Genomic DNA, 25,128 nt, shown 5'->3' on the forward strand with positions numbered 1-25,128 from the left:
TTGGGAGTTTCTTGCTAAAACTATCTCTTGACAAACAACAGTTTATCCATCCACCCAGCGCTTCTGTGCAACGTCTCTGCCGCCGGCAGCCTCGGCATGATGAGATTCTGGCTTCTGCAGCACAAAACAACCCGAAAAGTCACAAACTGACATTTTTACACCTGAATACGAGTTTATACTATGGATTAAAGGAATAGTTTAACATGTTGGGAATATGCTTCATATTCATATATATATGGCCCTGGAGCCTGGGGCCAAGATTAGCTTAGCTTAGCATTAAGAATGGAGACTTGAGGAAAAAGCTAGACTGCCTCTGTCATGTTAATTGGTGAGCTTTTTCTTTGCCTTTGGGCAGAGTCAAGTCAGGTGTTTCCCCCTGTGTAAGCTGTTTATGCTAAGCTAAGCTAAACAGCTGCTGGCTAGCCCCGGATAACTCGCTCTCAAGTTACATATTTACCAAATTCAGGGTGTAAAAACTGACTTCCTAGCTCCAGCTCTCAACACACAGCCATGACAGTGACATCAATCTCTCTGCATGGCAGCATAAAAGCAGATTTTGAACTATTCCTTTAATAACACAACAGCTGTTCCTCACCCCTCTGGACATGGAGACCAGCACCTGCTCTGGACTGATTTCTGGAGCCAGCAGTGCCAAATATTGACTAATGAACAAACCATCAGCTACAGGGGTGGACAAATTAACAGAAACACCTGGCAATACCAGAAACCCTGCAGTGAACGCCAGCTTGGTGAAGCTAATCGCTCTTTGTCGAGAATGTCAGAGTTGTCGATTTAGCCTGATGGGCACTTTGAAAGCGGTCCTTTGTGGTGCTGTGAAACCCAGTGAAGTGTGTTTCAGTCAGTGCTGGTGAGTATCTCCTTGTGATTACTGTACTCCTCATGCCGCTTCACCATGTTTGGGATATGTCATCGTGATTTTTTGAACTTCTCCACTTGTGACGTTACGTAATTTTGCAGTGTTTGTGACTGATGCACCAGCATTTTGGGCAGAGAGCACCGAGAATCACAATAACAGAGGCAGCCACACAGGGAATGAGTCACACCGAGTTACCAGTGTGCGTTCGCTCTGTAAAGTTCTGACAATCACGATGTGTTTGGATACGTTTTTAGGGCAGCATAAGGCAACTTATATGAGGTCTAACACGGGAAAACTGACAATAACACCACAAATGACAGCTTTAAGAAATAACCCCTGAGTTGAATCAGCATTTCTGACATTATCATTAAATGGGATTTACTGCAGAGCTGCAGAAGTTTCAGTTATGTATCATCTTATTGTGCAGTTGCTCAGCTGACTGAACCTGAACCTCCTCCTGCAGCACCTGTTCTGCTGCCGTGCTGTCGCCTACACACTGTATACACTGGTCAGGACATGTGCTGCAGCATGCTCATGTGCAGTGACCCAGATGACTTCTATATGTTTTGACAAAGCACAATAGACGCTCCTGAATAAGACCTCGAGCCAAAACGTTGCGTGCTTTCTCAAATGTGTATTTGAGTAAGACTTTGCTGTTTACAGTACTGTATGTGCTTTTCCCTTTTGCCTGTCCTACTGTTGGTTTACTGGGATTATAGCACCACAAACATCTACTTGCAGTCATGTCTTTGCTGCGAGGACTGCCAAGTATCTGTTGTCCGCTTGGCAGTATAGACGCACTGTGCTGTACTGAAATCTGCTGTATTGAAAGGCTAGACGGAGCTGCGTCTCTTAAACACCCTGAACGGAGAGAGAATGTGTAGGCCCGTTGTTATGGAGCTTATGCTCGAACACTGACGTGGACTGCAAACGCAGCCTGTCGATAAAGGCTCCACGTAGTGAGGACAGTCGCTGTTCTGCTGCAAGTAGGCATCGGAGAACGTCAGCTCCTGAGGGATCATGGTGGGTATGGAGCCCTGCAGCTTCTCCTTGCTCCTGTACCACAAGCAGGAGCATATAGTCTGGAAATGCAGCACCTCGGTGTAGACACCTTTTAAATCTTTAGCCTTTGTGGCGTCTTCTGCTACGGGTGTGGAGGAGGTTGAGGCTGAGACGGGTATCAGACGAGCCACCTCTCCTCTGGGCTTACTGACAGTCATCAAGGCCCTCTGCTTGGCGTCCCTCCGCTCGTCCTCGGTGTTCATGGTCAGGAAGCGAAGCACCACCAGGTTCAGGAACGCCCCGATCACCGTCAGGCCCATCAGGATGTACACGAAGCAGAAAGCCACGTACCGAGGGTCATTCTGCAGCGCGTTGTCCCTCTGCAGAGCCACGTAGTCTCCAAACCCAATCGTGGTGAGCGTGATGAAGCAGTAGTAAAAGGCGTGGAGGAAGCTCCATCCCTCGCAGTGGGAGAACGCCACGGCCCCCACGCACAGGGTGCTCATGCAGGAGAAGAAGCCCACCGTCACCATGTTTGCCATGGAGACCTCGGTCTGACGCATTCCCAGGCACTTCTTGGCTTGGTGCAGCAGGTACCTGACGAACGTGTTGATCCGCTCACCCAGGCTCTGGAACATGACCAGGGTGAGCGGGATCCCCAGGAGGGCGTAGAACATGCAGAACACCTTCCCTGAGTCGGTGCTGGGCGCCGCATGGCCGTAACCTGAATGAGAAGACGTTACAGTTTTACACCTCGGACGCTGTGCACTGTGCTCGCCGTGTGAGCCAGTTTGACAATAAATACAATAATTCTTTAAGACTGTTGCTTGATTTGAATACAGAGGACACCGACACACTCCTCTAAATCCCATTAATGGAAAACCCAATCACACTTTTCAGCTTGCCTTCAATGTTGTGAATTAACACCTATTTATTTATAACTCCCACGCCGTTGTGAGCTGAGATGTTGTAAACACTCGAAATAAATTAGAAAGGCATCACTTTCTTCACCTAAATTAAGTGGCCTAATCGTAATGACGGAGCCGTAAACGTGTCCTTGTTGTTTCAGAAATGTGCTCGTTTTAGTGACTTGAGAAGGTGTTTCCATTTTACAACTACGCACAAATTAAACCTGCTGTTGTTTTAAAGCTGACTCTCATATTTTATGACTCAGCTTTCTTATTTTTGACTGTTCAAAGCCGAATTAAACCAATTTAGTCATTATTTATATTGTTATTATATTCCTTATTACCATTCTAATTTTCTCTTTTTCTGTGCTATCCTGGCAAAGAAAGGCAGCAACATAAGACACAACTCAAAATATGCCACAAAATCAGAATTAAATAGGAAAAATATGATTAAATCATGAAGAAAATTTCTGCGACAGTAATATAAGATTTCATAGAAGCAGCCTAAATATTCACTTCAAACACCACAAACTGTCTAAAACCATAAAAATAAAAGTCCAAAACAATACCTCAATGAGACCGAATGAATGGATCATTACTGACAGATCCTTGAAACTGGACTTAAACGTTCGTGTAAGGAGACAGATTTACAGGAAACACGGATGATGCAGCCCCCGTTTGTGCCTCTCTCATTGCCACCACTCGAATCTCAGAGCTCAGCATCAGATTTCCCAAAAAATAAATACGTCCTGATCTCTGAAACACTCCGAAGGTCTTTTGACAACACCCACCGCTGAACACATTTCCAACATCCTCACAGGCTCTTCTGACCCTCTGGATTAAAAAAAAGATTCAATTAACTGTGAGAGGAAAATGATTTTTAAGCTTTTTCTCAAGCTGCGACTCAGTTTTCTGCTCAGGAAGCCTGAAATCAACCAGTTATTTTGTTTGAAAATATAAAATAATAGAGTAAATTTGGGCAAACGGTGATAGTTTGGCTCATGTCCTATAAAACTCCGTCATGACCAGCGAGTATGAGCCACTATATATTTTAGTAGGTTAAACAAAGAGGAAATGAATCAGTAAGCGTGAGAGAGATGCCATCATTGACTGTTTTTCTCAGAAGGGTTTTAACCAGATTCCTCAATTAAATCCTATAATAACTAAAAAAGGAAAAACTTAAGCAAAAAGGTCACGTCCGTTCTATCTGAGACGGTTTGAACATCTTCATGGAGTCTTTGAAGAGGCTTCTGGAAACACCTTCAGGGCCTGTCCTACAACAACCTGCCAAAGATGCACCAGGTGTTTTTCCTTAATAATAATAATTAAAAAACAAACAAACTGATGCTTATCTCTGTGGCCCAAATGTAAAGAGGCACAGACTGGGCCGAGGGGGACTCAGCCTTTCTTAAATCTTGGCTACGGCCCTGCGCTGGCACCCTCGGTGACACATCCCCACGCGCCCACGTCTTTTAACGCGTTAACGAAGCAGCTGCTCACCTATTGTCGTAATCACAGTGATGGCGAAGTAAAAGGACCCAGCAAATTTCCACTGGACCCCCGCTTTGTGAGGTTTGAGGTGCAGCACGACGTGCTCCAGCTCCTCGAAGTTCTCTTTGGTCAAGTTGTATTTGCGCATGAGTTCGTACTTTCTGGCGTCGAGCTTCCTCTTGTGACTTTTCTCCTGTTTCGACTCCAGGGTCTCGAACACGGCCGCTCCGACCACCAGGTAGGTGAGGATGCTTATGATGAGGGCGAGAGTCCTGGCGTTTTGTCTCTTCATGGTAACCGAGAAGGGAAAAAAAGATGCATCAAGTGCAGGTGGGAGCCGAGACTCTGTGCGACCTTCTCCTGACGGACTCCGGATCCAACAGAGGGGGACTTTGGAGACGGAGCTGTTCTCTCAGCACCACCCCCACATCACAGTTGGGTTGCTACTGTATTTGGACTATTTGTCACCGACTTATATTTAGATTCTGCAGAAAAGAAACACAGGGCAATCCCACAGACCGGCAGAGGCGGCTTCTGTCAGTAGTGGCTCAAATCAAGCGCACACCTATGCGCAGGTTTTTACGCACACACGCACCGCTTTCACTCCCGGAGGCCAAAATAAATATCTTTTCTCCTACTCACTCCTCAGCAGAAGTGGTTCACCGTCCGACAAACAGCCCGTAACGTTGTCAAATATTGCTCAGTGAATGATTCATGTGTTCATTCACAGATAAAATATTTACCCAGCGGCTAGTTAAACAGGCTGCCTCCTCTGACTTCACAAGTTGTCTAGCAACCCAACGATAAGCATCTCAGAGCCGCATCCTCTTCATGGCTCGCAGGCTGCAGGACTCTCAACTTTTAGACACACAGAAAATAGATTTGAGTGTGATTTTTAGGAGAAATGAGAGGCAGGGTTTATTACTTTATAGCATGCAGGAGGACGGTGACCAGAGTTCCCTACCAGGGAGTTATCGCTGTCTTTATTTGCTCACCTGCTGCCAGCTGCAGGTGTTCTAATGCGGGTTTAAAGGATCAATCCACCGTTTACGCACAACAAAGGGTGATCGTCAGCCTGTGGAATCAGTTTTAACATGTCCACAGGTTGACAAAATGACATCACTGTGATGTCATCAGGGTTACTATTATTATTATTATTATTTGTTGAGATCAGACCAAAATCCCTCAGCCTGAGAAAGTCTGTGGTATTAAGTAAAAGTGTCGGCCATTTATGAGGCATTTCAGGTCTTTCGAGTTGCATTATGGGAAATTGAGTCAATTGAAACTACAACTTGGGACTTCAATTTCATTCTTTTTAAATACTAAATGGAATATACTATAAAATTAATAATTATGTGGGTTGTTGTTTTTTTTTTTTTTTTTTTTTACCTGAGATTGAGTCTTTACATCTGCAGAGGGAGACGGTCTTCCTCTACAGAGTCCGCCATGTTGCACCACCACGTTTCTACAGTAGCCAAGGTCACGCTTGGGGTGGGAGGGTGAGGGGAGGGGTGTTCAGCTGGTTGCAGTCTGCAATCTCACCACAAGATGTCACTAAATCCAACACACTGGTCCTTTAAGAGTACGTAAGGTTATCTAGATTTTATCTGGAGTTTATGAAATTACATAAACGGGATGGTCACGTCCTTTAAGGTCAGATGGTAACACTCAAAGCTGAAGTTCATTTAAATTAAACTGGGCTTCAAAATGGTCCTGTGTGGTAAAAGCAAAATCAGCTCTAATCAGAAATATCTGAAAAGATTCTTCTTGTATCTCAAAAGTGAAAATTTGTCAAGCAAAATCAAAAACAGTTGAGTTTAAAATTATGTGAGATCACAAGCACATTGATTGATCGATTAGCTGATATACAGACAATTAATCAGCAACAATTTTGATGTTTTTCCAAGCAAAATGCCAAACAAATGTGAGGATCTGCTGTTTGTCTCTTTATAAATTTAATATGTTTGGGTTTTAGATTGTTAGTTGGACAAAACAGGCAACATAAAGAGATGACACAGGACTCCGAGAACATGTTCTGGATGTTTTTTACACATTTTATATATGATTAATCCAACAAATAATGAATACATTAATCAATAATAAAAATGATCGTTAGTTGCAGTTCTACAAGGCAGTGATTCCAACATGGGATGTTCATTAAATAAATCAAAATTTAGCCGCTTCACTCTGGTAAAATGACACTGCAAAGCCAAAATGCAGGAACTTTTTTTTTGATCGTTTCAAAGTAATTTGTACAGTACACCTCACATACCAGCTTTGTTCATACGGTATATCAGGAACACGCCAGCGTTCTGCTACGTTCTCATGTTTTAATGGGACTAAACAGCACATTGGAGATGTTTGAGTGCTACAAAGAAAAAACAAAACTTTCAACCAAAAGTTAAACCAATAACATAAAACTCATGGAGGTACTCTTACACGGATCAGCTCCTTGCTTTTCTGGGTCTTTAAAATCAGGTGAGGCTGCGATTACATCACACTTAGATGAAAAACATGGCTGAACATGGCCTTCACGAGGTATCTGGGAGCGATCTTCAGGTCTCTGAGGTTTCTACAAGGCCTCGAACTCATCGATCCTCTGCTTGGTGTTGCCCTGACGGATCTGACGCAGGGTCTTGTACTTGTCGCGGCCGGCTCGGATGTTCTCGGCGTGGAGCACGTCGTTGTGGGTCCTCTTGTTGTCGTCGTGGGATTGGGCCAGCTCTGAGCTCAGCTCCTGTGGAGGGAAGAGAGTCCAGTCACTACACCACAAGGACACGCTCCTCGCAGACGTTCACACCGTGTCCAGACAGATGTTCTTAAACTGGTATGTCCCAGAATTGATCTCTCAGAATGACTCCATTGTGTGGTTTTCTGGTAGATAGACAGTCTGTCTATGATGAATTTCTTCTCTGGTCATTTCTCAAATCATTACTTTTGTCACTCTTGTAGTCCAAACTGAGAGTTGTAACACTATAATCCTGATTATTGTTATTATCCGATGCAAATACGTGTATTAGAGTTCTACTTCACATTCAAATGAGAGCAGCTATATATGACAGTTTTTATGCAAACTCATGTGTGAACTGTGTCCTGGGACCCTGAACTCACCATCAGCTGCCTCTGCAGGCGCTCGTTCTTCTTGGCCTCGGTGAGTCGCTCCTCCTCCTCGTGGTGGTCGTTGATGTCCTGCGTCTGCAGCTCGGCGCTGTAGGTGCTGTTCTCTTCGCTGTGCTCGTGGTCGCTCTCGCTGTCCGAGGAGGAGGAGGAGGAGGAGGAGGCGGAGGCGGAGGCGGAGGCGGAGGCGGGAGCGGCGGCGGGAACTGAATTGCTAGCGGTCATCACAACGTGCAGCTCCTCCTTTGTCCTTATCAGATTCTCCTCCACTTCTCTGGCCTGGTCAGTATTCATGCATTCGTTAGTCACATGATGAGCTGCTCCACAGTTATATTTAATGACATTATTTTGTCACATAAAGCATTTAAGTGTGTATATTCTGCTTATAAATGCTAAATAAGGGGACTTAAAATAAACTGTTGCCCAATTTGCTTTGGTCTTAAATACATCCCAGACAGCCTGTGAACAAAATATAAAGAAATCGTCTTTTCGGACTGACGAGTGTTGAAACACACAAAATAAAAAGACTGCAGGTTGTACAAGTGATGTGAAAAAAAGAGTCTCGTGACCACGAAGAGCAGCACAGGAAATGGTGACATTTTCCAGGTAATCCCTGTGACCTGGAGGGGCCCGTCCATCCTTTGATCGTGCGTTGGAAACCCACCTTGCTGTGCCATGACTCAGCCTCTTCTTCCTTGACTCGCTTGGCCTCCTCCAGCACAGCGATCTTGGCGCCGTACTCGGCCAACTCCAGAGCCTGCGGGAGGAGGCACAAAGCGTGTCGTCAAAAAGCCCGAGAATAGACACCTGTTTACCTCTGCGACCTCGATTCTCAGGACACGGCGTCGTTTTATGAATGGATGGACAAAAACAGCAGAGGACGGCTGGAGTTCACCGTTTATTTAACATCAATGTGAAGTGAATGAAGACATGTAGTATGTTTAATTACCTGACAGTCACGACTGACTTTACAAATTCTGATTTCGCATTCAGCCTCTGATAAGCTCATAAAATATCATAGAAACATAAAAACAGCCTTGTTTTAGCTCAATGGAATAAAGAACAAAGTGGGAAAGAGTCTTGGAGAATTTTCTCAAGCTACGAGAGAAATGTAATCCCAGGAGAGCAGGAAGATCCCCCAAACAGGGACGCATTAGCTCACACTGCAATTAAAGTAGTTAATATGTGTTTATGTGAATGTGGGAGCTTCATGCGTGATGAGTGTTTCTCTGTCACGACTTTCTCACGTGAAGGATTTGAGCACTTCTTGCACCGCGTACTCACCAGCTGCTCCTGGCTCTTTATCTGGTCCTCAGCTTGCCTGGCCAGCTCCTCCTTGGCTATTATGGCCTCCATCCTCTCAGCCTCCAGCCGGGCCGCCTCCTGCTCCACCCTCCTCCTCTCCTCCTCCAGCCTCATGGCCCTGTCCAGCTGCTCCTGAAGATCTGCAGGACCAAGTCAGTGCGACATCTTTCATGTTGTGGACAGGATGAAAAATCAACTACTTGGATTGTTTTTAGCTGCATTCTGGTGATTTTCTGGGACAATTAAAAGCCTGTAAAATAATACATTTGTACGCCTGAAGGCAGTGATGCCGGAGCTTTTTGGCTTATGGACCCTTGAAATGAACCAGTGTCAGTTTGTGACCCCCTCATGATAAGATAAAATTTGAATAATTTTTAGAGTTACGAGTTAAAATATGAAGTATTTCATGAGAAAAAAAGCCAAAAAATGTAGTAGAAAGTCAGTAAAAAGAAACCTAGTTTTGGGTAAAATATTTTTCCCCTTTAATCATCGGGGGAACCTTTCAGTTTCAGATTTACAAAACACAGACTTAAACATGCAATATGTACCATTTTAGCATTAAAATGACTAAAAACCAAATGTTTCCAACAATGTTCAAACCAAGAGTCGCCTCCAGGAAACGACACAGGAGAGACCAGATGATGACGAGAAAGTGGTGAATAAAACTTTAATAAATGACTTCATCTGTGACAGATTTTCATCTGTAATGACGTTTAACAGTGAGGACAGCAACTCCCATGATCCCACACTACTTCACCACGTCATCAAACAATGACTTTGGTTTTCAATGAGTGGCAGAAATCACCAAAATCCCCAAAAACTGCCCCCGATGCTGCGCCATCGGTGTGTGAATTCATATGTGCGTCGCCTTGGATAAAAGCGTCTGCCAAATGACTGTAACTGTGACTGTTATGTGATTCATGTAAAAACTGAGTGAGCAGCGAGAGAGAAACATCCATTCTCACAGTTTTCACTTTTTCTGTGAAGAAAATATTTCAAGCAAGCAAACAGAAGAGGGCAGTGAAGCCACGTTCCCTGTTGATGCTGCTGCCTCTCTGTAGCATCACATCGCCGGTGTGTTCTGTACGAGCGGACGCTGAAGGGAAGCGTCTCACCTCTCTCTGCTTTCTTTTTCGTCTCCTCAAACTGGTAGAGCTTCATCATCAGCTCCTGCTTTTCTCTCTCCATGTCCTCCTTCTCTTTCTCCATCATCTCCCTCCTCCTCTTCTCGCTCTCCAGCTGGTCCCTGCAGAACACACGAACACATGAACATTTTAATCACATCCTCGCGCCTCGTCCGTCTCAGGCCGTCACAGTAACGCACGTGACTTTTTAAGCGTTCGGCTTTGACTCGCCGACCCTTCCCGCACCTCTCGATCTTCTTCTGCAGCCTCTCCTCTTTGGCCTGAGCCTTCATCTGCTGAACCTCGATGGTGTCGGGCTTGCGGCGGCGCGTGTACATCTCGTGGTTGCCCATGCACAGCTGCAGGATGCCCTTGTTGACTCGCAGTTGCGGGGCGTAGAATATGAAGTCCTTGGAAAGACAAAAAACACACGTCAGGGACACTTTGGGCTACATCCAGAGCTCCGACCTCAATTTTTAAATCAAAATTTAAAAAAAAAAAAAAAAACGCATACAAGTTTAATTAAAAATGTTGCTTTGATATTTACAATTCACAAGATTTGTGCAACTTTAACCACTTTTTCTTCTATCACCCATAGACACAGAATACTTACATTAGATTTCCTATCTACGGGCTTGATGAGAAATTTCTTATCATTGAAAGAAATGTTTCTAATTTCACTCCAGGGGAATCCAATCTTTGGAGTCAGCCTGGAGGACGGAGAAAACAGCATGTTTTAACAGTTTCTTTTCATACATTATTCACAGGCACAAACTCTGATCGCCACTGCTGACAGACGTGGCGTCAGAGCAGCAGGCCGGCGACACCTTCATGTTGTAGTAGAATCATGAGAATTAGGTCAACGGCCTCTCCAAAACAACAGCCACGCGGTCAAACATGTTATTTAAAACTCGACCGACGTGACGAGAAGCTGGCCGAGGTCGATGGCCGCTCGTGTGATGCCCCCCAGGCTACAGCTGCCTCGTCAAATCAGCACACGCTACACGTATGATGTAAGGAGACGTTAATAAGTACGTACACAACCAGTGAACACAGAGTCTTTGACTTACTTGTCTTTCTTCTCATAGATGTTCAGTCCCAGAGCGTCGACTCCGAGCCACAGCTCCGTGCCCTTCTTGTTCTTGATCTCAAAGTAGTTGATGCCGTACATTTCCAGGTCCTGAGCGATCTTCAGGTACTCGATCATGGCCTCTTCCCTGGTCAGGTCGAACGGACGGATGGAAACATCAGGAGGTCACACAGATACACAAACTGCTTGAATTAAACTTCATCAGACCATAAGCGGGTTGACTTCCCGTCGCCAGCTCCATTTAGATTTAATTTACGACACATGCGTTGTGTGTAGTCATCTAGTTAAACCGTAAATCCTTAATGTGTCTGGGAAATTTGGATTTTTAATTCTCTGTACGCCTCAGCATTGAATTATAGTTGTTAAACATTAACCTTTTGATATTTAGAAATGTAGCCACCTGCAGCTGGAGGCGCTTTAAAGCCAGATGATTAAACTTTTGTGCTACAGCAACCCATGTGGCCACATGTGGTAATGACAGACGTGACACATTGATATGTGTTTACTTTTCGTTTTGCTTTTGATATTAAATGTAATTACTGTCTCTCTGTGGCAAAATAAACAGTAGTGTAATATTAGCACAAGCAGAGAAGAGTCATAAAGTGAGCAAACGGACTCAGTAATGACAGTTAAACAGCAATATTTACCGCGTCTGAAGTTAGCTAACACAGCTGCTGGTCATACCAGACCAAGTGAGGTGGTGGCAGCAAAACCACTGAGTGTGTTGAAGTGAGTGAGGATGTGTTTTATTGCCACTGAAGTCAGCTTTTAATCAGCAACATCTCTTCTTTAAAAAGTGACGTGGGCTCCCTTTAATGAAGACAGATCCGTGATGGAGGCGGAGGAGATTTCCATCAGAGTATTTATCACTTACTTCAGCATTGACCTGTGCTCCTTGTGCCAAACCTGGATTCTCTCTTCCCACTGATCCTTGGACAGCTTGTGTTGTTGCAGCACTCTGAGAGGAGAGACGAGTTATCAGCAACCCACTGGTGAAAATGTCAACAGTCTGTGTACACCTACAGAGACAGATCAAACACAGGCTGCATCGTCCTGTCTCTCCTGCCCTGACCTCTCCCACTTATATTGATTTTGTTATATGAGATGTATTCAGTTTTTTGTGGATTCCTGTATAATTTTATGCCTCTAAAAGATGTTATGAAATAACACAGGGTAAGAAATCATTCCTTGGCTGGCCCGATGATGACCCACAGGAGCGCTGCTCAGCTCATCCAAGTTTTTGGCTCATTTCAAGAAGTTGCAAAGATGTTTTTGCACCTTTCACAATAACAAAATATCTGAAAATGTAAAGAAAAAAAAGAAGCTGCAGCGCTGTTGGCACTGTTCCTAGGTCCAGTTCAATCCTTCTTTTTTTAATATATTAATTATTCTTTGCCTTACGCCCACACAGAAATACAGAGATCAAAGCAAAGCAAACAGCCTGAAGAGCTCATAAACTCAACAACACTGCAGGGTTTACACAAAGAAGCCTTCACTCCTCCTCTTCATCATCTTCAGTCCAAACACTCAACACAGTAAACAGATCAAACATGTCCTGTTTGCCCTTAAAAATAAATTTTTTAACATAAGACTTAATAGCAGTTAAGTTATTATTTTTAATGATTTTGTACATCTTCATTTCTTTGATAATGTGTGTTATTTCTGCAACGAGTAGTCGATCCATCAGTTAGTCAACTGAAAGAAAATGAATAGTTTCAGTCAATTTCGAGGAAAAATGTCAAACATTTGCTGCTTGCAGCTTCCTGAACGTAAGGATTTGCTGCTTTTCTTTGTCATTTATGACAGTAAATGAAGAGTCTTTGGAGTTTTGACGAACAAAAGAAGGAGTTTGAAGACGTCGTTTGGGCTCTGGGAAACCGTGATGAGCATTTTTCACTGTTTTTTGACTGAATCTGCTTATAGACTTATCAATTCATCAGTTAATCGTGAAAATAATCAGCAGATTAACTGATAATGGAAATAACTGTTAGCTGCAGCCCTAGTGTGTACAGTGCAGTGCAGAAAGTGGAACACCAGAGAATGACCACCAGCTTTCACGGAGCTCCTCCAGCCCCTCACGCTCACCTCTTGGGCAGCAGGCGCTCGGAGGACATGTACCCTTGATGATTCACCAACTTGTTGTACTCTCCGTATTTGGCCTGGAGGGCGTAAGAGGCCAGCAGCACAGCGGTCTCTGGAGGGCAGTACACCTCCTCTGACAGAATGTCCTCCTTCACCTGCAAGAAGAAGAGCCTCCGGGTGACGTCCTGGATCAGCTCGTCGACCACGTCCTCGGGGTAGAACCTGACCCTCAGCTTGAACCGCAGGGGAGACTCCTTCTTCACATCCTGGACCATCACCTGAGCAGAACACGTACAGTAAAGAGTACAGCTCTGACACTTCTGTGCTTTGCCTCGCGCTGATGCACTGCTGCTCTTTTAAAATGTTGTATTTTACTTGATTTTCTGATTCTATTTTAACCTATATCTTATTATTTCATGCTGCGATTTGATGCATTGTTTTTATTTTTATTTTCATCCTTTTTATCATGATCAAGTATGTTTTATCCTTCATCTTAAGTTACATTCATTTTTTGATGTTTTTAAGTCCATTCTGTCTTTTTTATGTGCTACAGCTCCTGTATGAAAGGTGCTATTAATAATGTTGTTTATTATTATTATTATTATTATTATTATTATTATTATTATTGTAATAGCAGATAAACTACCAGCTACAACAAGCTGATTGCAAAGGACACACATCTCACGAGCCTGAGTCAGCTGTAACACCTGAATGCCTCGTGCTGCGTTCGAGGGACAAGAAACAGATCGCCGGAAGTCATAAAAGTACATGGCTGAAATTCCAGCTCCAGGCTGGACCAAAGCCACTAAAAAAAGAAGCCAAGCCTAAACATGAACAATTCACTGTGGTTTTTTAAACAATATCCACTTTTATGGATGTAACGGTGTCGAGGAGTCAGGAGGACGGCAGCAGAGCAGAGCAGAGGCACAGTGAAGAGTCGTGTAGAGCAGAGTACAACAGAGACACAGAGCCGGTAAACAGAACTCCACAGCCTGTCGGCCACCATCACTCCCACCCAGTGAAACAGCACATTTACCTTCTTGTCAGCGTTCAGCCATGTTTGGAATCCTTTGGTGTCCACAAACTGCAGCCCGAAGAACCAAATCTCACGCAGTCCGATGGTCCTGGAAACCTGAGGGGCAGAGAGAGAGAGAGAGAGGGGACATGATAGCAGAGGACCTCCGCCTCATTTTCTTCATCTGTCTAATATTCTGGAGGAACAACCTTCGGACAGGATGTGAGTCCTGAGCCCAAAGTCTGTGGACGGTGTGCATCAGTCTCACTCATGATAATATCACTGTGAACGGCCACAACAGTAGCCAAGGGGGTCAATATAATTTAAAGCCTCAAGACCCCGTTATCACGCCGCTGCCTTCCTGTCAGGTACAAAGGTTTAGGTAATTGTACAGTGTGTTGGGCGGTGATGTCACCTTTCAGCACTTTTGGGTGAGTGTTTTATGGAAACCTTTCAGGCACAAAGAAGGCCACCAGTGAGCCTGTTTACCTGTGGAAGGCTCCAAACAGGTAACAGGTTGCTCCTGTCCTGAAACGTGTTGCTGCATCAAGCTCAGAATAAGCAGATATTTACAAAAATCAAAGAAGCTGATGAGGTAAAACTTTAAATATGTTGCTTTTTGTGTTGTTTTCATTTGTGTTGATGTCAAAAACGATTAACAAATGAGTTAAGTTAGTTGGTTTTAGTCATCTTTTAAACAGCCTCCCGGCCATTTTGGAATCAGGGTTGTACTTATTCGACTGCATTTCAGAGGGAAATATTGTACTTTTTACTCCACTACAGCTACTTTGCTGATGAAGATTTTACATTCAGGCATATTGTTGTGTGTCTTATAAAAGACACTTTGTTATAGATTAAACCACCTGATGGTTTATTATGTGCCTAAAACTGCTTCCAACATCAAAATAGTACTTCCATATCATTGCAGCAGAAACAATAACCAACAATAAAACAACAGTATAGTTCAACAAATACAGGCGGTCTGCATAACAAGTACTTTAATTCTAAGCATACGCTGCTGACAAAACTGTATTTTTACTTGTCACAAAGTATTTTCATAACTCTTCAACCACTGAATGCAGCATCAGGCAGAGTCAGATACTTTGGCAGTAAAGTGTACAGTTACACATGAAGAGTACTTTATCAGGTGCAGCTGTCCTGTACGAGGTTCCCAGCTCAGACTCCTCTGAGCCCATAGGTCAGTAAACCCCTCTCATCACACTGGAGACCTGTACAGACCTGGTCAAAGAGCTGCATCCCTGTGGTGGTTGGGTGGATGGAAAACTCCAGCTCCGCATCCATAGTGGTGATGCGCACGCTGACCTGCAGGACAAAAGCCATGTATTTAACATGAGGTTTTCAGACTGGGCACATTTCAACCCTCTCACCTACAATCAGTCCGTGCGTTCAGATGTTCTCCCTGATATAAATCTGACTTCATCAGTCCAGCGTTTTCTCTCACGTGTGCATTTTTAAATGAGCGTCTTTAATTTTGCAGAAATATTGCGTTTTAATTGGTGCACATTTGCTCTTGTGGTTACATTATGAAACTTTTTCAGAGTGAAACACATGATGTGGAGCCGTGAAGCGGATTGTTCATAAACCATAATTGCTCACTATCTCATTAGACTTTGGACTACCCTTGCGAGGTGCCACAAGGTTGCACATAAGGCAGATTAAAATATCAAAATACTCACGCTTGCCAAGTTGCCTTTAGACTTCAGCACCGTTAGTAAGACTGACCTCTTTTATAACAAGAGCAGTTAAATAAATCTGAATTCCACGTGTTTGGAGGGTGAATTTCCAAAACAAACTTATTCTCAATACTTTCAAAAAAGCAGGACAGACGTGCGGAAGCTGTGCGACCCCGGCCTGCAGGCCCGGCTGGGCTTGGAGAAGTTGCACAATGGTTTTATGAAGTTACACTCGAGCACACCCCGGGTGTCATAAAGATAAACCCACTGAAACCTGGGCAATAAAAACTGGAACATCCCTTTATGGAACATGTTTCTTCACCGTTTCTCCACTTCCACCATCACATGCATGAGAAAGCTTCTCCCTTACATCCTGCGGATGCATTCCTTGCTGTGAGCTGCCACAGCCTGACTTTTTGACTGTGGAAGCAGTAATCCATTATAGTCAGTCAGCAGGTTGCAGCATTGAACTGGAGGGTTTTTTTTATTTGTTTATATGTGTACTTTCTGCTATCCACAAAACTCTAGTTCCCCTCTGCTCAAATTTAAGGCAGGATTCAACGTATAATTCAGCATTTTCCAGGACAACAGGAGCCGTACCTGCTGCCATGACTCATATATTTGATTTCAAGCTAGTTTAAGGTCAGTGAAACGGAGACAGACGTCAGCATGACCTCTGACAGGCAGCTTTCTCCTTGGAGTGTCAATATAAGCAGACTTGGAGGCGTAATGCACAGGCCAGCCTTTCTTATCAGTGTTCCTACAAACTGATGCTGAACTCTTAAGTAACTCGAGCTGAGGGCAGTTAGGACGTTTAAATGCAAGACTTCCTTTCATTTTGGATGGAAGATTGATTACTGCTGCCTATCTCACAAAAACAAAGACTAAAGCTGTTAAACCGCACAGTCACGAGCTGTTGGTGAAAGTCACTCTTATCACATTTACGTTTACAAATCACTACAGTGTCACCAGAAGCCGTTACCATGATTGTGCACAGCCACACAGACAGCATACGGCCCAGTTCTGGCCATCAAGGATCATTTTAGTAGCTTTTTTCTCTGCCAGGAATGTGAGCAGCATGGGTCAAACTCTACATTTGGTTAATGAGTAAATGCCAAGCAGGAGAGGAAATAACTCAGAAGCTTGAACACAGAAAAAGATGTGAAGAAAACGATCAAAATAGACATGATTCACCCTAAAATCTGTCTTATTCTCACTGGTCTTTCTCTGTGAGTGTTTAGGAATAAATATTTCAACAACCTCTATCAACCCCCGTTCAAACCAGGAAGAGACATTTCTGTAACACATTTATTCATGTTCTCAACAGTATGTGAGTCTTACCGTTTTGGGCATCTTGGCTCAGGTTGGTGGACGAGCTCCAGCAGAAGAGAGTGTTTCCCAGGCTGACCGAGGCTGCAGTGGCCGACTCCCAGCAGAACCTCCACCTGATAAAGAACGCCGCTCCGCTCTCGCTGGCACACTCAAGGGCAGGGCTTGTGTCCTTTGAACTCGGCTGTAGCTCGCTCGCAGTGACGTGGGAGGTTCGGCTTGGTTGCCACCACGCAAGCTGAGAGGCTCACCTCCACTGTGACCACCCGGCAGGGACGCGCAGGGCAAGACGACCAGCTCCACCCGAAGACAGTCACCTGTCTCAGCACCCGACCTTTGATCGGAGCGCATGAGGTATAAAGGCCCGGACGTACGATTTATGTTGCCTGTTTGGAGGCGACAGCAGCGAGTCATGGGCTGCCATAAAGAGGTCGCATGAAGATAACATCCCGAGCGTGTTTTTCTCTTAAAGCTCAAGCAGAACGAACTCTGACGAGGTTCATATTTACGGACTTTAATGACAGTTGTACAAAAACAAAATCGGACAGAAAACAAAGGCGCTGATTGTGATCGTGCAAACATTCACAGAGCTGCAGATTCAGCGTTTTTTAATTAAATAAACATTTTAAGGATCAGTGCACAACATTTTATACCAACATCTAGAGCTGAAACGGTTCATGGAATAGTCAGGAAGTTAGAACAATTTTGATAAAAAGAAGTCATTAATCAAGCAGCAAATCCAAATATTTTGGCTCTAGCTTCTCAAATTTCACTATTTTCTGACATTTTACAGAATAAATGATGAATCATCACTTTCAATGATGGAATTATTGTTTGTGGCATCCGGACTAAATCCTAACTCAAGGAAAAGTGTGCTGCTCTTCAGTTAGTTTGTTGGCTCTGGTCCGTCAGCTCACTGCTCTTTCTAAACTGGGAGATGTGTTTAATTTGACTTTTTATGTGTGTTTCTGTCTGTTCATTAAGCTTATTTGTTCTTACTGCTCTGACCATGCAGCAGTCACATGATCACTGTAAACATACATAATACACTGCAGCTGCATGAAGGCTAAAGGTAAAAAAGTCAATTCCTCCCTTCAAATGCTGTTACTTCATTTGGATGTTTGAGCTTCTTTGACATCAGAGAACCATTTTCACATTAACCTGAGTTTGATGACATGATTTTGTGGCGTCACAACTAGTCTGGAGCTAAAAGTGGTTCAGTAAGAAACGTATACAAGTGTGTTGTGGACGCTTGAGACAAACACAGAGTAAAACATACACTAAAAACGGACTCTTCAGTGAGGTAGGAGACACGACACGGATTGAAATGCTTTCTTAAAGCTCTCACAGATAATAAAGGATCATGAAAACCTTTAGTTCAAGTAAACATGAATAAAAAGTGTCTCCATCATACAGATTTTGTTCTTCTCGTCTTCACGTGTTGCGCTTGCTGTAAATCAGGTTCTGATTCTGGTCAAGTAAAGAGAAAACATTCAAACAGCTAGCTAACAAAAAAATAACTATATTAGCTGTATTTCACAAAAAAGGTCAAATGAGATTAAAACTCATCTTTGATCTGAAAGTGGGGCTGGTCCTCTGGTTTGAAGTCTTTGTTGGGACTTCCGTCCTCGGCGAGGATGCGTGATGCCGTGTAACCCACAATGGGATACTTTGCTTTGTACGTGCCTTCAAATACGCTATCCAGAGAGTCCAGCTGCTCTTCAGTGAGGCCCGTCTGAGCAGGAAAGATGGAAAACAAGAACTTTTATCGGCACCTGTCATAAGATTCACAGACTGTACAGACCTTTGTGGTAAATTTGTCATTTGTCATTGTGGGCTATATAAATAAAGCTGACTTGACTTGATTATGACAATCAATTCTCCCAGCAGGGACATAACCAGGATCTTTGAAAAGCTGATTTAAAGATTAATTGAGTCTGCAGTGTCGAAAAAATACTGCTGGAAGTGCAGAATGATTGAAAAGCCTGCACATATGGTGCATTCAAAAGAAACTGAATTCAGTGTAATTAAGCAGCTTATCAATACAACGCTGTTTTGTAGGAGACACTCAGGAGTCAGATGTCGGTGATCCACACCCACGGGAGTGAACCATCCATGGCAAATACGACCTCAAGCTTCGGGAAACAGACCTTTGGGTGGTGCCAGGACAAAACCTCTGCTGTGGGTGTTCATCTCACGCCAAACTTACAGTATCTGATGTCAGGTCTGCCGGGTCCAGGGACATCTTGGCCACAGCCCGAGTGGAGTCTTTACCAACCAGGGCGTTGTACGGAGCATCTTTTCCATAAAACTCTGCGATACGTAAAATGAAGTTATCAATTCAAAACAGTGCAATGAATCCTGCAGCAGGTTCAGTTCATTCTGAGTGGATAAACGTCTGCTCCAGGGAGCATTAATGTGTCACTTTAACTTTCACTTCACAATTTTGTTTGCATTAATCATTTTTATTTGCATTAGTCATTATCCAGGGTTTCAGGGGTGGTTTTTATTTACCTTTTCCTTTGGTGACATCGAACACTACCCCTTTTATTGCCATGTAAATAGGCTGTCCCTCCTAAGACAACGGAAGAGAGAGAGAGAGGTGAAATCATTGTCACATACTGCCTGCACGGGCACGGAGGCGCAAACAAACAAAAACACAAACACGCACACGCACACAAAGACACACCCTGGATTTGACATAGAAATAAAGTTTAGAGTACCTGGCTGCCGTCGTATCTCTTCAGCTCCTCCTCGGTGAATAATCGGACAGGTTTGGTGGATGGTTTGTACTTTAGTTTAACGTCTTCTGCTAGAGTCGTAGAGAGGACAACAAACAGGACACAAATCCGCGCCGTTGCCATGGTACGATTGTTGTTTGGACGAGTTTGATGCGGAAACTGTGCCATCCACTTCCCTGACGCTGCTGTAGGGAGTTTCAGATGCGTTTAAGGCCGTAGGAAATTTAGCAATAACGGTCGGCGCTCTACTACTACAACTACGACTGCTACTACTACTACTACTACTACTACTACTACTACTACTACTACTACTGCTGTATGTATGCGCAGCAGAAATTAACAGCAGTCAATGACAATTATTCACTCTTCAGACAAAACTTTTACGCAATGGTGGAGGAAATATTCAGATCCTTTACTTCAGTAAAAGAACTAATAACACCCTGTTAAAATACTATGTTAAAAACAAAAGTCCTGCATTGAAAAGTTTTTCTACGTACAAGTATGCAAGCATAATCAGGAAAATGTACTTAAATCATTAAAAAATAAACGTATTCAATGCAGGAAAAACATCAAACATGAAAAATGACTTAGAGGAAAGCGCTACCAATTAATTTTCTGTGAAATGTCTAAGGGCCCAGTTAGCTGGACTGGAAACACGGGGAAACACCTGGAAAACACGGGGAAACACCTAACCTGGCTGTGCCGGAGGTAATAAACCCACCTAACAGCACCTCTGCAGCTCAATAATTAACATGTTATATCTTGCTTATTTAATTCGTACAAATACCGAATTATAAAAACGACAATTCGCCATGTTGGACGAGCGGGAACGGTTGCTAGGCCACCAGTGGAGCTTTCAGGAAGTTGCTCCCGCCAACCAAACTTCCGGCAGGTGACGTCCTATAAAATGGCAGCATATCTTTAAAGCTTAATTCACTTACATCAAATAATATATTTGTGTCATCAATAAAGTTTTATCTCATCTAATCTTATCTTATTAAAGGCATGAAGAAAAAGGGATATGTGCCATGTGCAAAAATAAAGACCTAGAGTTGCAAAAAACGTGTGTTAATGTAATATCTTGACTAAAGTAAAGACTTTAATGTAACATGTAGCTCGTGTCCATGTTAACTGAAATGTTTATGGAGAAAACCGAGGGGGTTTCGCTCCGTTTGTGACCTTTAAGCTTGGGGCGAAGACTTTTACGAGCGGCACTTCAAGGCAGCACTAAGGAGAAAGGAAACAAGGTAATCGCGTCAAGGACACAAAGTTTAGTATTGGAACGCGGGTTGTAGGAACCTCGTTATCATGGGATGGGCCTTTACCGTTTTCGCTAAACCCCCGTGGGTGTGTGGTGAGTCTCTTTGGAACGGAACACTGGAACCTAAGCACGAGCCAGGGGGGATTTTACTTCCTTAAAAATGCACCTGTTATTTAGAGAAACTAGTTCTCAGACTTGGCACAAATAGCGCAACGGCCTCGCATTGAAGCGCAGAGGTAGTTTTTAGTCTGTGGAAGAAGTGCGAGAGGAATGCTGAGGAAAGAAAACTCCCGCTCATACCAAGCGGTAGGTTACACCTTCCTGCCTCTGTGAGTACAGTCAGTTTGTTATTATCGGTGTTTGTCTCAATAATACGGTAAAAGTTCGGTAACCATAAGTTCCTCATGTCACGGAGGGTCCGTAAACGGCCCCCTGCCGTCATGTGACCGTACAGCTGACGGCTGCTGTTCGAAGCAGCTTCCGGTGACATGAAACTAGCTGACTTGTGTTTCTGTGGAGCTGCCTGGTGATTAAGCTGAAGTTGCACCCTGTTCTTTTAGAACAGGATGTCTGCTCTACAGTAATCATTAAAATGTCACAACCACGGACTGTATGTATAAATAAACTACACACATGTAAAGTCTTCGATCAAAACAAAACTTTAAGTCACTAAGAGTATTGTCATTTTGATGGATTACTACTGTAATAAATATGAATAATGCAATGGATGTTAAAACTATCCATCCTATTTGAGAAGTCAGTCAGTTAAAGAAGTGTGAGAGAAGTGAAAAGAGGAATTCAACTGTATTTATTTTTATTTATCCGTTATTAAACCTGGATTGTTTAAGATTAACTCTAATTTTAAAGGCAGGGTCTGTGTCTCCGTTGTGCTCTTGCCTCTTTCAAAGGTTTTGCGCACTTTTCTCCATTATTCCTTATCCGCTCTTTTCTTAACCTCACAGTTCAACGATGATGACGATGATGAAGGTGACACACCCTCTCCAGACTACTTTGACGATGCCACTGAACACCTGGAGCCCAGCGAGCCCAACGACAGCATCTCACAAGGTGAAAACTGGTGAAGTGCCTCTGAGCCAACATGGCCGACGCTCTTATACGGTCTCATGAGTTCATACACTCTTAATTTGGTCTGTGAAGGTCCGCGTGCTGAACATGGCTTAGCACTGCTGCTTCTACATAGTTATTACATTTTAATTAAGTAATGTGGCCTGCAATTCTACCATACAAGCAGTAATCTGAGCCTTGAGAGTCAGACTGACCTCCCTGCTCGTTTTCCCTCCTCTTTCATTCAGAGGATGACATCAGGGGAAGCAGTCCATCGATGAGGGTCAGCAAAGCCTGCCTGAAGAATGTCTTCACCGTGGTGCTCATCTTCATCTACCTGCTGCTGACTGCGGTGGCCGTGTTCCTGGCCTACCAGACCATCTCTGAGTTCCTGGACAAGCTCAACCACCCTGTGATGTCCGTCACCTACAAGGAGGTTGACGTGTTTTCACCCCCGGGTTTGTATAAATCGTATAACTGGGGACCATTGTGCTGGTTTTTCATCATGTGTTTTACCTTTAAAGCCTTATTATGCAGTAATAACCATAGCTGTCAGATTAATGTGGTGGAGTAAAGAGTACAACAGAAACAGAACAGAAAATGGAAACACTCCAGGGATAATTGTCAACATGAGACTTAGTACTTGAGTAATTAAAAGACAGTACTGTGTGGAGATTAAATAGTACAAGTGGAAATCTTACATCCAGCGTGGCCACCAGAGGGTGTGTTCAGTCACCTGAATGCTCTTTATAAACTGGGCGTCACTGCAGAGAGTGTGTGTCTGTGAGTTACTGCAGACCTACTGTGAGACACTTTGTAATGCAGCTTGTATTAATATGTCTGTAGGTGTTCCTGCCGTTGCCATGTTTACTGTAGGCCTGTTTCAATGCATAATGATTGATTATTTATTGTGTTTTTTGTTTTCTCCGTGCAGGTATCGCTCTGTACCCCGGCAAAGCTAAGCTGTTGAGCTGCAGACATCACTACCACGACAACATCCCGCCTTTGGTGGACCCAGGCAAGCCTCAGAAAGGAGACTGTCTGATTAAAGAAGTGTCGTACTTTGGGCCGTTTGCCAATGAAACAGAGGTCAGCCTTAAAAACATTCAGCGGGAGATTTCACATGAATTACAGCTCCGAACAACACAAAACATTCACTGTATGTAGAGTGTAACGGTAAACCTGCACATTTTTAAAAATAAATCTCAGCTTCTTCTTTCAACGTCGTCGTCACAGAAAAGAGCTCTGGTGGTCCGAGGCCCCTCTGACGTCAGAAACAAAGAGCTGATCTTCATGCAGTTCAGCCACAATGAAACAGAAGAGGACTTCAGCGCCATCACTTACATGCTTTTCGCCAAGTTTAGCGACTTGACTGAGAGGTAACTGAGTTTTGATCTGTGACGCCTGCCTGGTGTGATAGCTGAAGAGGGTCAGAGAGGATTTGCAGATCTGCATTTAAGTTTCTGGGAAGAGGCTGAGAGGTTGTTAAAATGCCATCATCGCTGTGCTGCTTCATGCCTTGTGAACCACATGTGTATCTGCTTTTCGATCTCAGTGTTTGATTGTGTTTTCTGACTCTCAAGTGCAAATATGTCCGAGTTTATGAGGGACTGCGAGAGGAATTACTCCATGTGGACCTTCTCCGGAGGATTCAGGACCTGGGTCAAGATGTCCCTAGTGAGGACGTCGGGGAAAAACAGTGAAGCTGTCGAGTTTCGGCAAGAGGTATTTATATCCAACCAGTGTACACATACCTGCATACGTGTTGTTGATCCAGAAAGCCTTCATTTTGTCATTTATGTCGGATCTTCTAGTCTGCTGTGGTGAAATTCAACGACAAAAGGCCTGAATCTGAGAAAAGCAATCAGCTCTTCTTTGCTGTCTTTGAGTGGCGGGATCCTTTTCTGCAAGAAATCAGACTGGTAAGTTCCCAGAGACATTTTGTCCTCATGAGAATCCATGTCAGTCTTTACCACAGCTCTGCTTCCCTCCAAACAGATCGTGACTGCAAATCCCTGGAGCTCTGTGGCCATTCTCTGTGGCGTCTTCATGGCTCTCTTCAAGGCCGCTAATTTTGCCAAACTCACCATTCAGTGGATCATCAGGATGCGTAAGAGGCACCTGAGGAATAAAGCACGAGAGCTGAACCAAATAACCGAGAACTGAAGTGACAAGATCCAAACTAGTGATTGATCTAAGTTTTACTGTTACACAGTTGTGTTTTTTGAGGTCACTACTTTACATTTTGTAATCACTGGCATGGATATTCAACACTAAGCAATGTTTATCCATAACATATCAGACATTATGCTCTAACTGAATATTACTTCTAGATTAACCATTTCAGAAAAAATGGTCAGTTTGAGAAGAATTCAGGGAATTTTTAAGAAGTTGTTGCATTTAAAAAGAAGAAATATCTCAGAAATATTTTCTTGAACATTCCTGGAAAGGCCGTTTTTGTACACAAAAGAAAATGGCGCTGAAAGCTTAGACACTTATAACATTTGTTATGGTTTTTTGAAGGTTTTGGCAGTTTCAGGTGTAAAGCTGTGAGAATGTGAACTTTGGTCAAAATGTGGATTTCGGATTGGTTATTGTGTGTATTGTGTCGTTCTAAAGGGAAACTAGTATGTTTGTGTCCTACTTTTTTCAAGAAAATCGCACATTCGTGTCACAAAGCGTTATGATTACATTGAGAAATTACCAGGAACTCGTTTTCCTCCATCAGCTTATTTTAGTAGTGGTTTGGCTAAATCTGTCCTGGCTGAACTTTGTCTAACACTGTTGTTTTTATGTGATTTTAACATGTATCACTGTGCTCAGTGTTCAAATTTACTTGAATTCATGTCTTTATTGTGCTGTCGGTCAATATTGTATCCCACATCCCATGTTTTTGGAAATTCTGGAAAATAAAAATATATTTTTATGCCTAAATTTTGCAGTTTGTGGAGGGGAATGAATGTGTGCTTTACACATATCCTGCCTGAAGTTTCCCAATTTGACAAGGTATATCAAGATCATAGATAG

The 25,128-nt window shown here is 43.5% G+C and overlaps 4 protein-coding genes across 4 annotated transcripts; 1 reads left to right on the plus strand and 3 right to left on the minus strand.

The window, feature by feature from the left end:
* Nucleotides 1-281: 281 nt before the first annotated feature.
* kcnk3b (potassium channel, subfamily K, member 3b) lies at nucleotides 282-4,696 on the minus strand. Its single transcript, XM_076748906.1, has 2 exons — nucleotides 4,288-4,696; nucleotides 282-2,603 (listed from the first exon to the last, which is right to left on the minus strand). The coding sequence occupies exons 1-2, from the start codon at nucleotides 4,568-4,570 to the stop codon at nucleotides 1,711-1,713; spliced, it is 1,176 nt and encodes a 391-aa protein (XP_076605021.1). The 5' UTR covers nucleotides 4,571-4,696; the 3' UTR covers nucleotides 282-1,710.
* Nucleotides 4,697-6,312: 1,616 nt separating this feature from the next.
* ezra (ezrin a) lies at nucleotides 6,313-17,409 on the minus strand. Its single transcript, XM_076749299.1, has 13 exons — nucleotides 17,047-17,409; nucleotides 15,251-15,334; nucleotides 14,033-14,128; nucleotides 13,000-13,274; nucleotides 11,789-11,872; nucleotides 10,895-11,041; nucleotides 10,438-10,534; nucleotides 10,071-10,234; nucleotides 9,816-9,946; nucleotides 8,680-8,840; nucleotides 8,060-8,152; nucleotides 7,390-7,674; nucleotides 6,313-7,015 (listed from the first exon to the last, which is right to left on the minus strand). Exons 1-13 carry the CDS (start codon nucleotides 17,056-17,058, stop codon nucleotides 6,851-6,853), a joined length of 1,794 nt encoding a protein of 597 aa, XP_076605414.1. The 5' UTR covers nucleotides 17,059-17,409; the 3' UTR covers nucleotides 6,313-6,850.
* Nucleotides 17,410-17,534: 125 nt separating this feature from the next.
* Nucleotides 17,535-19,974, minus strand: nenf (neudesin neurotrophic factor). The gene is made up of 4 exons (XM_076749298.1): nucleotides 19,758-19,974; nucleotides 19,549-19,609; nucleotides 19,244-19,347; nucleotides 17,535-18,769 (listed from the first exon to the last, which is right to left on the minus strand). The coding sequence occupies exons 1-4, from the start codon at nucleotides 19,941-19,943 to the stop codon at nucleotides 18,593-18,595; spliced, it is 528 nt and encodes a 175-aa protein (XP_076605413.1). The 5' UTR covers nucleotides 19,944-19,974; the 3' UTR covers nucleotides 17,535-18,592.
* A 1,116-nt stretch (nucleotides 19,975-21,090) lies between these two features.
* On the plus strand, nucleotides 21,091-25,032 carry pacc1 (proton activated chloride channel 1). Its single transcript, XM_076748909.1, has 8 exons — nucleotides 21,091-21,342; nucleotides 21,999-22,104; nucleotides 22,350-22,559; nucleotides 23,036-23,190; nucleotides 23,338-23,480; nucleotides 23,685-23,826; nucleotides 23,916-24,023; nucleotides 24,100-25,032. The coding sequence occupies exons 1-8, from the start codon at nucleotides 21,307-21,309 to the stop codon at nucleotides 24,265-24,267; spliced, it is 1,068 nt and encodes a 355-aa protein (XP_076605024.1). The 5' UTR covers nucleotides 21,091-21,306; the 3' UTR covers nucleotides 24,268-25,032.
* Nucleotides 25,033-25,128: the final 96 nt, after the last annotated feature.

The sequence above is a fragment of the Chaetodon auriga genome, chromosome 14, assembly GCF_051107435.1.
Source record: "Chaetodon auriga isolate fChaAug3 chromosome 14, fChaAug3.hap1, whole genome shotgun sequence".
NCBI classification, from domain to species: Eukaryota; Metazoa; Chordata; class Actinopteri; order Chaetodontiformes; family Chaetodontidae; genus Chaetodon; species Chaetodon auriga.

Bases quoted from the DNA above. Each gene is read 5' to 3' on its own strand.
- pacc1 (XM_076748909.1), top strand. From the start codon at position 21,307: ATGCTGAGGAAAGAAAACTCCCGCTCATACCAAGCG. The intron at 22,105-22,349 runs GTGAAAACTGGT...TCTTTCATTCAG, and splicing joins CAACGACAGCATCTCACAAG to AGGATGACATCAGGGGAAGC. The intron at 23,481-23,684 runs GTAACTGAGTTT...CTGACTCTCAAG, and splicing joins TTTAGCGACTTGACTGAGAG to TGCAAATATGTCCGAGTTTA.
- ezra (XM_076749299.1), bottom strand. The intron at 11,873-12,999 runs GTGAGCGTGAGG...CTCTCCTCTCAG, and splicing joins GAGCGCCTGCTGCCCAAGAG to AGTGCTGCAACAACACAAGC. The intron at 10,235-10,437 runs GTAAGTATTCTG...TGTCTTTCCAAG, and splicing joins CCGTAGATAGGAAATCTAAT to GACTTCATATTCTACGCCCC.
- nenf (XM_076749298.1), bottom strand. From the start codon at position 19,943: ATGGCACAGTTTCCGCATCAAACTCGTCCAAACAACAATCGTACCATG. The intron at 19,610-19,757 runs GTACTCTAAACT...CCGTTGTCTTAG, and splicing joins AGAGATACGACGGCAGCCAG to GAGGGACAGCCTATTTACAT. The intron at 18,770-19,243 runs GTAAGTTTGGCG...TTTCCTGCTCAG, and splicing joins CAGACCTGACATCAGATACT to ACGGGCCTCACTGAAGAGCA.
- kcnk3b (XM_076748906.1), bottom strand. From the start codon at position 4,570: ATGAAGAGACAAAACGCCAGGACTCTCGCCCTCATCATAAGCATCCTC. The intron at 2,604-4,287 runs GTGAGCAGCTGC...CTTCTCATTCAG, and splicing joins CACTGTGATTACGACAATAG to GTTACGGCCATGCGGCGCCC.